The sequence below is a fragment of the Brachionichthys hirsutus genome, chromosome 23 (genome assembly GCF_040956055.1).
Source record: "Brachionichthys hirsutus isolate HB-005 chromosome 23, CSIRO-AGI_Bhir_v1, whole genome shotgun sequence".
In the NCBI taxonomy this organism is placed as follows: domain Eukaryota; kingdom Metazoa; phylum Chordata; class Actinopteri; order Lophiiformes; family Brachionichthyidae; genus Brachionichthys; species Brachionichthys hirsutus.
Window position 1 is genome coordinate 7833577 of NC_090919.1, and position 10914 is coordinate 7844490.

At 53.4% G+C, this 10914-nt stretch overlaps 2 protein-coding genes and 1 pseudogene across 2 annotated transcripts in view; 1 reads left to right on the top strand and 2 right to left on the bottom strand.

The window, feature by feature from the left end:
• Positions 1-1264: 1264 nt before the first annotated feature.
• On the bottom strand, positions 1265-8816 carry med11 (mediator complex subunit 11). Its single transcript, XM_068755911.1, has 4 exons — positions 8749-8816; positions 6992-7111; positions 1625-1755; positions 1265-1549 (listed from the first exon to the last, which is right to left on the bottom strand). The coding sequence occupies exons 2-4, from the start codon at positions 7059-7061 to the stop codon at positions 1409-1411; spliced, it is 342 nt and encodes a 113-aa protein (XP_068612012.1). The 5' UTR covers positions 7062-7111; positions 8749-8816; the 3' UTR covers positions 1265-1408.
• Positions 4568-6113, bottom strand: LOC137911651 (uncharacterized; annotated as a pseudogene).
• A 61-nt stretch (positions 8817-8877) lies between the features above and the next one.
• The window catches only part of pelp1 (proline, glutamate and leucine rich protein 1), a 24471-nt gene continuing 22434 nt past the window's right edge, over positions 8878-10914 (top strand). Inside the window, exons 1-5 of the mRNA XM_068755702.1 lie at positions 8878-9018; positions 9430-9494; positions 9745-9850; positions 9945-10094; positions 10773-10844. Coding sequence (XP_068611803.1) covers positions 8878-9018; positions 9430-9494; positions 9745-9850; positions 9945-10094; positions 10773-10844 — 534 coding nt within the window. The remainder of the gene's footprint in view (positions 9019-9429; positions 9495-9744; positions 9851-9944; positions 10095-10772; positions 10845-10914) is intronic.

Sequence of the window (10914 nt, forward strand, 5' to 3'; positions counted from 1 at the left end):
TGTACTCTCATACTGCAGGTATTGTACTCTCATACTGCAGGTATTTTGCTCTCATGCTGCAGGTATTGTACTCTCATACTGCAGGTATTTTGCTCTCATGCTGCAGGTATTGTACTCTCATACTGCAGGTATTGTACTCTCATACTGCAGGTATTTTGCTCTCATACTGCAGGTATTTTGCTCTCATGCTGCAGGTGTTGTACTCTCATACTGCAGGTATTGTACTCTCATACTGCAGGTATTTTGCTCTCATACTGCAGGTATTGTACTCTCATACTGCAGGTATTTTGCTCTCATACTGCAGGTATTGTACTCTCATACTGCAGGTATTGTACTCTCATACTGCAGGTATTGTACTCTAATACTGCAGGTATTGTACTCTCATACTGCAGGTATTGTACTCTCATGCTGCAGGTATTGTACTCTCATACTGCAGGTATTGTACTCTCATGCTGCAGGTATTGTACTCTCATACTGCAGGTATTTTGCTCTCATACTGCAGGTATTTTGCTCTCATACTGCAGGTATTGTACTCTCATACTGCAGGTATTTTTCTCTCAGGGGTATTGTACTCTCATGCTGCAGGTATTGTACTCTCATACTGCAGGTATTTTGCTCTCAGGGGTATTGTACTCTCATACTGCAGGTATTTTGCTCTCATGCTGCAGGTATTGTACTCTCATACTGCAGGTATTGTACTCTCATACTGCAGGTATTTTGCTCTCATGCTGCAGGTATTGTACTCTCATACTGCAGGTATTGTACTCTCATACTGCAGGTATTTTGCTCTCATGCTGCAGGTATTGTACTCTCATACTGCAGGTATTTTGCTCTCATGCTGCAGGTATTGTACTCTCATACTGCAGGTATTGTACTCTCATACTGCAGGTATTTTGCTCTCATACTGCAGGTATTTTGCTCTCATGCTGCAGGTGTTGTACTCTCATACTGCAGGTATTGTCCTCTCATACTGCAGGTATTTTGCTCTCATACTGCAGGTATTGTACTCTCATACTGCAGGTATTTTGCTCTCATACTGCAGGTATTGTACTCTCATACTGCAGGTATTGTACTCTCATACTGCAGGTATTGTACTCTAATACTGCAGGTATTGTACTCTCATACTGCAGGTATTTTGCTCTCATACTGCAGGTATTGTACTCTCATACTGCAGGTATTGTACTCTCATACTGCAGGTATTTTGCTCTCATACTGCAGGTATTGTCCTCTCATACCGTCGGTACTCTGAACAAACCAGTCCTGATTCGTGTGTCCCCGCTACCTTTATTGTGAACCTTTGACCTTTGACCTTTGCTGCAGACTCCAGTTACAGCATCTGAGTCAGTATTTGCAGTGAGACAGGCTTTTTGCGGAGGACAATGAGGACAGGCTGTCCCCAGCCGGCCTCTCAGGCCTGCTCCAGCATCACCTCCCAGGTGCGCCCCAGCTCCCCCAGCTTGACCTTGGCGTACTCGGCTCTGTTCAGGGCCATCTGGCAGTCCTTCCTGGCTGAGTAGGTGGAGCCCTCGTGAGGTTGGCCCGTCGCTACCTGTGGAGGTGAAAGGAGTCATTGCTCTGGGATCATCAGCTCAGGGGTCACAGGTCGCGGTGCCTCGTGTCTCACCTGGGTGAGGTATTGGATCTGGCCACTTAGCTCACTCTCCACTCGGGTAACAGAGCTCTGGAACTGGACCAGCTGTCTGTCCAGGAGACTGGCGTTGTGTTTGTCTTTGGACAGTTCCAGAACTATATTACCTGCAGAAGAAAGCAGACCGGAGCTGTTCAACGAAGGCAGGCAGAAACCTTGGACAGAACCTCGGCTCATGGTGGACGGACATCTGTCTGACCGGCTGGGGGGGGCGGAGAGAGATCGGAGGAGAGTCAAAACAAGGAGATGGAGAGGGAAGCGATAGCAAGACAGAGCAGGAGCAGACAAAAACAAGATGTATAAAGCTATAAATGCTAATGCTGCTACATAAAGCTATAAATGCTAATGCTGCTACATAAAGCTATAAATGCTAATGCTGCTACATAAAGCTATAAATGCTAATGCTAGCGATATAAAGCTATACATGCTAATGCTAGCGACGTGGACATCAGTGGTGAGGGACACAGGTCCAGGTTCTGCAGCACCATGGACAGAAGGACCTGAAAGAGAGAGAGGGACAAACAGTGGGAGAGAGAGCACAAGACTACAGGAAGAGAGAGAGATTACTGACATATATTTATAACATGAATAACCAGATAAAGAGGGAGGAGCTCAGTGTGTCATGATGTTAAGCCACCAATGCTGCCTAATGACAGCATATTGATTATATTGATTACTGCATCGATTAGTTATAAGCTTTGTTAAAAAGGAAAGTCTTTAATCTACTCTTGAACATAGAGATGGTGTCTGTCTCACGAACCAATCAGGGAGCTGATTCCACAATAAAGGAGCTTGATAACTGAAAGCTCCGCCCCCCTGTCTGCTCTTGGAAATGTTTGGAACCACGAGCAGGCCAGCATTTTGGGACCGCAGGGTTCTAGTGGGGCAATACGGGATAATCATCTCTGTAAGGTAAGGAGGGGCCTGGCTGGTGAGGGCTTTAAAAGTGAGTAGAAGTGTTCTGAGTGTTTCTACTGCAGCCTCTGCTGGTCCAGAACCATTAGCTGCTGTGACGCTGCTAGGCTGATGCAGATCCAGACTCCAGCTTCTGGTTCTTGAGGAACCTGACCTCATTCCTGACGAACAGTTCCAGTATATTTCTGCTTTACTTGCTGAAGCCGCCTCTTCAGATATCACAAGAGCTTTTTTATCGTTTCATCAGGCAGCTGTGTTCTGTTCCTTCCAGAACCAGGAATTGGTGGGATATGAAGTCTGCTTGGGACATTCAAGACGTTTTCTTCTGGGATCTCCTGATGCTTGATGGAACCCTCCTATCCTCCGTGTGGAGCCACGCATTCAGACACAAACCTGCTGAAACCCGAGCTGAAGGAAGTCGATCACGGACGTCCGGACAGCAAGCGAAGCGTCGTTCAGGTGAGTCACGCCCCTTTGAGTCCTCTCAAAGGGGGAACGCCCGAAGAGGCGTTTGTTGAAGCAGCTTCTTGTTTCATGACTTTAGAAACAGATTGGAGGTTCGTTAGGCGCCCCCTGGAGGCGTGGCTGAGGCCCCAACGCGGAGGCTGTGGAAGGTCAGGAGGACTGCAGTGAAGGGACAGCGTCCAGAGAGCCGCCAATCAGCACGGACGGGCTGCCCCCCCGGCGGGCTGCCCCCCCGACGGGCGTCTAACTACCGTTGTTGAACACACCAACAAGCATTAAGCTCAAAAATGCTAAACACGAAAGAGATAACGGATGTGACAATGAAGAGCAGACCCTGCAAGGCTGCAGCGTCTGCTCTGGAACCTGCAGCGTCTGCTCTGGAAGCTGCAGCGTCTGCTCTGGAAGCTGCAGCGTCTGCTCTGGAGCCTGCAGCGTCTGCTCCGGAACCTGCAGCGTCTGCTCTGGAAGCTGCAGCGTCTGCTCTGGAGCCTGCAGCGTCTGCTCCGGAACCTGCAGCGTCTGCTCTGGAAGCTGCAGCGTCTGCTCCGGAACCTGCAGCGTCTGCTCCGGAACCTGCAGCGTCTGCTCTGGAAGCTGCAGCGTCTGCTCTGGAACCTGCAGCGTCTGCTCTGGAAGCTGCAGCGTCTGCTCTGGAAGCTGCAGCGTCTGCTCTGGAACCTGCAGCGTCTGCTCTGGAAGCTGCAGCGTCTGCTCTGGAAGCTGCAGCGTCTGCTCTGGAACCTGCAGCGTCTGCTCTGGAAGCTGCAGCGTCTGCTCTGGAAGCTGCAGCGTCTGCTCTGGAACCTGCAGCGTCTGCTCTGGAAGCTGCAGCGTCTGCTCTGGAAGCTGCATCGTCTGCTCTGGAGCCTACAGCGTCTGCTCTGGAAGCTGCAGCGTCTGCTCTGGAGCCTACAGCGTCTGCTCTGGAAGCTGCTGCGTCTGCTCTAGAGCCTGCAGCGTCTGCTCTAGAGCCTGCAGCGTCTGCTCCGGAACCTGCAGCGTCTGCTCTGGAGCCTACAGCATCTGCTCTGGAAGCTGCTGCGTCTGCTCTGGAGGCTGCAGCGTCTGCTCAGGAGGCTGCAGTGTCTGCTCCGGAGGCTGCAGCGTCTGCTCAGGAGGCTGCAGTGTCTGCTCCGGAGGCTCCAGCGTCTGCTCAGGAGGCTGCAGTGTCTGCTCCGGAGGCTGCAGCGTCTGCTCTGGAACCTGCAGCGTCTGCTCCGGAACCTGCAGCGTCTGCTCTGGAACCTGCAGCGTCTGCTCTGGAACCTGCAGCGTCTGCTCTGGAAGCTGCTGCGTCTGCTCTGGAAGCTGCAGCGTCTGCTCTGGAGCCTGCAGCGTCTGCTCTGGAAGCTGCAGCGTCTGCTCTGGAAGCTGCATCGTCTGCTCTGGAGCCTACAGCGTCTGCTCTGGAAGCTGCAGCGTCTGCTCTGGAGCCTACAGCGTCTGCTCTGGAAGCTGCTGCGTCTGCTCTAGAGCCTGCAGCGTCTGCTCTAGAGCCTGCAGCGTCTGCTCCGGAACCTGCAGCGTCTGCTCTGGAGCCTACAGCATCTGCTCTGGAAGCTGCTGCGTCTGCTCTGGAGGCTGCAGCGTCTGCTCAGGAGGCTGCAGTGTCTGCTCCGGAGGCTGCAGCGTCTGCTCAGGAGGCTGCAGTGTCTGCTCCGGAGGCTCCAGCGTCTGCTCAGGAGGCTGCAGTGTCTGCTCCGGAGGCTGCAGCGTCTGCTCTGGAACCTGCAGCGTCTGCTCCGGAACCTGCAGCGTCTGCTCTGGAACCTGCAGCGTCTGCTCTGGAACCTGCAGCGTCTGCTCTGGAAGCTGCTGCGTCTGCTCTGGAAGCTGCAGCGTCTGCTCTGGAGGCTGGGCTGGACTGGAATGGGTTGGACTGGACTGGACTGGACTGGGCTGGACTAGGCTGGACTGGACTGGACTGGACTGGACTGGACTGGGCTGGACTAGGCTGGACTGGACTGGACTGGACTGGGCTGGACTAGGCTGGACTGGACTGGACTGGACTGGACTGGACTGGGCTGGGCTGGACTAGGTTGGGCTGGACTGGAATGGGTTGGACTGGACTGGACTGGGCTGGACTAGGCTGGACTGGACTGGACTGGACTGGGCTGGACTGGGTTGGACTGGACTGGACTGGACTGGACTGGACTGGACTGGACTGGACTGGGTTGGACTGGACTAGACTGGGTTGGACTAGGCTGGACTGGACTGGACTGGGCTGGACTGGGCTGGACTGGGTTGGACTGGACTAGACTGGGTTGGACTAGGCTGGACTGGACTGGGCTGGACTGGGCTGGACTGGGTTGGACTGGACTAGACTGGGTTGGACTAGGCTGGACTGGACTGGACTGGGCTGGACTGGGCTGGACTGGACTGGACTGGGCTGGACTGGGCTGGACTAGGCTGGACTGGACTGGGCTGGGCTGGACTGGGTTGGACTGGTTTGGACTGGGCTGGACTGGACTGGGCTGGACTGGGCTGGACTAGGCTGGACTGGACTGGACTGGGTTGTACTGGGCTGAACTAGGCTGGACTAGGCTGGACTGGACTGGACTGGGTTGGACTGGTTTGGACTGGACTGGACTGGGCTGGACTGGGCTGGACTGGGCTGGTTTGGACTAGGCTGGACTGGACTGGGTTGGGCTGGACTGGACTGGACTGGGTTGGACTGGGCTGGACTGGGTTGGACTGGACTGGGTTGGACTGGGTTGTACTGGGCTGGACTAGGCTGGACTGGACTGGACTGGGTTGGACTGGTTTGGACTGGACTGGACTGGGCTGGACTGGGCTGGACTGGGCTACAGTGGAGGAGGGGATTTTACCACTCCAGGCTGACTTTGAGCTGAAGTCCAGAGTTCATGGACGGTTCTGGAACACTCACTGAGGAAAAGAACCAAACTTCTTGACCGCTCTGGAGGATTCTAGAATCCAAATACCGTTTTGCTACGACTGGGTTTAGGGTTAGGCTGTTTGGGACTGGGTTCCGGTCTGATCCCATTCAGTGTGTCTGTATAACCCCATACCTGTCAACCAGTACGGGTTTTATGCATTTTAAGACGAGTACGGCGTAGAAGAACATCTGTACGGAAAAACGCAAATTTGAAAACGATGGGACTCCCCCCCCCCCCCCCCCCGTCTCACCCCCTCCCCTTGGGAGCACGCTCACACACACCCCGCCCCTCCTCCCTGATGCCTTCACTGACTCTCTGCAGAGTCGGAATTACGAACACAAACACGAACTGTTACAGTCCCATCCGGTCTGCACCGAATATCAAGAAACGTGAAAAACATGTTTCCCAATCACAAGCCAGCAAAGGTTTGTATTTTCTGTCCCTGTTTGAAATTTAAATTACAAGCATCATTGATCGATACTTAAGTTTGGTTTACAAAAATAACAATGCTAACGATTTTTCCCCCCGAAATATCTGTTCTTATTTAAAAAATTAAATTACAAGCATTATTAATGGATATTTTAGTTTAGTTAAAATATCAAAATTAAACTGTATCCTAATTAATAATATCCAACTATGTACATAAATAAACGCATTTGAAAAAAAAGATATGGTGTGAGGTTATTTTGTATTTTGTAAGGCCATGGAGCCTTGGAGGTTGACAGGTATGTAACCCAAACAAGCAGAAGCCATTCTAGGGACGATCAAAGATGTTGCATGGATGACTCAAAAGATAAAAGAACTCGTTAGTTACACACCAGCATGTCAGCGCATGCCTTTGAACAAAACGTTGGACATCTGGGCTGCAGTAAACGCCGAGGCCTTCACCAGCGTTTAAATATAATTAAACAATAAATGCATCGTAACTCCCTGCATGGATCGAAGGTGAAAATCTTCAATCAAACCTCCATTCAGTAAATGGACACGTTGTCTCATGTTGACATGAAACAACAAAGAGACTTCCCTGGCAGGTGAAACATGAGCGGGAGCAACAAAGGGTTCTCACCGGCACACTGCAGGATCAGCGCAATCTCCTTCTCCACCTCCTCCAGTGCTCGGAGCCGCTCGTTAGCCATGAGGAGGCAGGAGCGCCCCCCAGGGATGGAGACCGGGAACTGTCTGGAAGCTGGAAGATCAACGTTGAACCAGTGAAGGGCGGTTCGGCTCAGAGCAGGTCGCGTTTCAGCCAGAAATACAAAATACATAGACCTTAACAAAGCCAACATATGAATACAGCGTGAACTTACTATTGTACTAATATACTGTCCTTCAGTCAGACACGAGCGCTACAATCAGAGAGTAGAACTAGAGTCAGAGAGTAGACCATTCAGAGATCAAACGTTCAGTCAGAGAGGAGACGTTCAGTCAGAGATCAAACGTTCAGTCAGACAGGAGAGCTACAATCAGAGAGTAGAACTACAGTCAGAGAGAAAACCTTCAGTCAAAGAGCAGAACTACAGTCAGAGAGAAAACCTTCAGTCAAAGAGCAGAACTACAGTCAGAGAGTAGAACTACAGTCAGAGAGAAAACCTTCAGTCAAAGAGCAGAACTACAGTCAGAGAGAAAACCTTCAGTCAAAGAGCAGAACTACAGTCAGAGAGAAAACCTTCAGTCAGACAGGAGAGCTACAATCAGAGAGAAAACCTTCAGTCAAAGAGCAGAACTACAGTCAGAGAGAAAACCTTCAGTCAAAGAGCAGAACTACAGTCAGAGAGAAAACCTTCAGTCAAAGAGCAGAACTACAGTCAGAGAGAAAACCTTCAGTCAAAGAGCAGAACTACAGTCAGAGAGAAAACCTTCAGTCAAAGAGCAGAACTACAGTCAGAGAGAAAACCTTCAGTCAAAGAGCAGAACTACAGTCAGAGAGAAAGCCTTCAGTCAAAGCGCAGAACTACAGTCAGAGAGTAGAATTACAGTCAGAGAGTAGACCATTCAGAGATCAAACACTCAGTCAGAGAGTAGACGTTCAGTCAGAGATCAAACGTTCAGTCAGACAGGAGAGCTACAATCAGAGAGTAGAACTACAGTCAGAGAGAAAACCTTCAGTCAAAGAGCAGAACTACAGTCAGAGAGTAGAACTACAGTCAGAGAGAAAACCTTCAGTCAGACAGGAGAGCTACAATCAGAGAGAAAACCTTCAGTCAAAGAGCAGAACTACAGTCAGAGAGAAAACCTTCAGTCAAAGAGCAGAACTACAGTCAGAAAGAAAACCTTCAGTCAAAGAGCAGAACTACAGTCAGAGCGTAGAACTACAGTCAGAGAGAAAACCTTCAGTCAGACAGGAGAGCTACAATCAGAGAGAAAACCTTCAGTCAAAGAGCAGAACTACAGTCAGAGAGAAAACCTTCAGTCAAAGAGCAGAACTACAATCAGAGAGTAGAATTACAGTCAGAGAGAAAACCTTCAGTCAGACAGGAGAGCTACAATCAGAGAGAAAACCTTCAGTCAAAGAGCAGAACTACAGTCAGAGAGAAAACCTTCAGTCAAAGAGCAGAACTACAGTCAGAAAGAAAACCTTCAGTCAAAGAGCAGAACTACAGTCAGAGCGTAGAACTACAGTCAGAGAGAAAACCTTCAGTCAGACAGGAGAGCTACAATCAGAGAGAAAACCTTCAGTCAAAGAGCAGAACTACAGTCAGAGAGAAAACCTTCAGTCAAAGAGCAGAACTACAATCAGAGAGTAGAATTACAGTCAGAGAGAAAACCTTCAGTCAGAGATCAAACGTTCAGTCAGACAGGAGACTACAACCAGCAGGTACGTACATCAAGGCAGGAGTCCAGACACCAGGACTGTTTCAGGTCGACAGAAACCACACAGCAACGAAAGGTTTACGGAAATGACGTGCCCTCGTCGCACGCCGATGACGTGGCCGCTGTTGTACGTGAGGCAAGATGGCGACATCGGCTTGGCTGCGTGCACCGTCCGCTATGCGGCTAACGGAGAGTTTGGTGTCGGTTCTGAAAGAGCAGCGTCCGGAGTTCTTGCCGTGTCTGCTGACCAGCTACAGAGAACATGGCGTGGTTCCGCTGCAGGTAGAGACCCGGAGAGGGTTCGTTTCAGGCTGGTTGCTATTAGCCCGCTGCAGCTAGTAGCCCGCTGCAGCGGGCTACTAGCTGCTGGGGCTACTAGCTGCAGCGGGCTACTAGCTGCAGCGGGCTACTAGCTGCTGCGGGCTAATAGCTGCTACTAGCTGCTACTAGCTGCAGCGGGCTAATAGCTGCTACTAGCTGCAGCGGGCTAATAGCTGCTACTAGCTGCAGCGGGCTAATAGCTGCTACTAGCTGCAGCGGGCTAATAGCTGCTGCGGGCTACTAGCTGCAGCGGGCTAATAGCTGCTACTAGCTGCAGCGGGCTAATAGCTGCTACCAGCGGGGCTGACGCTGAAGCTGCTGCGGTACGTCCCGATGGTTCTGTTAGCTCACGGTGTCCCGTTGTCTCTGCAGGGCCCGAACGCCGTCAGTGGTCTGGTGGGTTTCAGCAACGCCAAACTGGGCTCGAGCAAAACCAGGTGAGCGATTCAAAGTTCAGGCCCGGTCCGGTCTAAGCCGGACCGGGCCTGAACGGGAGGCCAGCGGTGACGGCTCTCGGGGGGCGTGAGGGTTCCAGGTAGTCTTCCAACTCCTCCCTGAGGAAAATGGCCTGGCTATCATCGAGCTTGAATTCAGAATCAGAACCAGGAAGTGGCTCGCCCCAGCAGGGTGGTACCCATCTGAAACAGACCTCGGGGACCATGCTGTGAGCGTCTCTCTTCTTCCCAGGTTCGAGGGTCTCTGCCTGCTCGCCGTGCTGGTGAAGGACAGCTCCGTCGAGCTGTTCCAGCAGCACTGCCTGTCCTGGCTGCGCTCCCTGCAGCAGGTCATCCAGGTGGGACACGCGGCGGGCGGCGCAAACACCTGGACCAGCTGCAGACGTCAAACCTGGTCCTGATGCGTCTGCCCCACCCTCCTGTCTCCCGTAGTCTCAGGCTCCCACTCAGACCGTCCAGCTTGCGGTGGACGTTCTGAGGGACGTGCTGCAGTACTCGTCCCAGCTAGCGGAGGTGGCCCGGGAGGTCGGGCTCAACTCCATCCTCGGGATTCTGACGTCCCTCCTGGGCCTGAAGGCAGAGGTGAGGGGGGGGAGATCCAGTACAATATGGGGCCCAGGTGGGCCCCACTCTGACCCAGGGCCCCCCCCACTCTGACCCAGGGCCCCCCCCACTCTGACCTAGGGCCCCCCCCACTCTGACCCAGGGGCCCCCCCACTCTGACCCAGGGCCCCCCCCCACTCTGACCCAGGGGCCCCCCACTCTGACCTAGGGGCCCCCCACTCTGACCCAGGGCCCCCCCCACTCTGACCCAGGGCCCCCCCCCACTCTGACCCAGGGGCCCCCCACTCTGACCTAGGGGCCCCCCCACTCTGACCCAGGGGCCCCCCCACTCTGACCCAGGGGCCCCCCCACTCTGACCCAGGGGCCCCCCCACTCTGACCCAGGGGCCCCCCACTCTGACCTAGGGCCCCCCCACTCTGACCTAGGGGCCCCCCACTCTGACCCAGGGGCCCCCCCACTCTGACCCAGGGCCCTCCACTCTGACCTAGGGGCCCCCCACTCTGACCCAGGGGCCCCCCACTCTGACCCAGGGGCCCCCCACTCTGACCCAGGGGCCCCCCCACTCTGACCCAGGGGCCCCCCACTCTGACCCAGGGGCCCCCCACTCTGACCCAGGGGCCCCCCCACTCTGACCCAGGGGCCCCCCCACTCTGACCCAGGGGCCCCCACTCTGACCAGTGTGTCCTGTCCTTTCAGTGTGAACTGGCAGCCATGGGGGGGATGACGGCCTGCATGACATTCTACCCCCGAGCTTGTGGCTCGCTGAAGGTGAGAGGAAGTCAGAGTGTGAGAGCGTTGCTGATCGGTCATTAATATTGATAACTTGTGTCTTCTTGAG

What these genes read in the sequence shown, in the direction of transcription:
- med11 (XM_068755911.1), bottom strand. Translation starts at nt 7,061, where the DNA reads ATGGCTAACGAGCGGCTCCGAGCACTGGAGGAGGTGGAGAAGGAGATT. An exon ending in GCTGATCCTGCAGTGTGCCG is followed by an intron (nt 1,756 to 6,991) that starts GTGAGAACCCTT and finishes TTTCTTCTGCAG; the next exon opens with GTAATATAGTTCTGGAACTG. An exon ending in AGATCCAATACCTCACCCAG is followed by an intron (nt 1,550 to 1,624) that starts GTGAGACACGAG and finishes TCACCTCCACAG; the next exon opens with GTAGCGACGGGCCAACCTCA.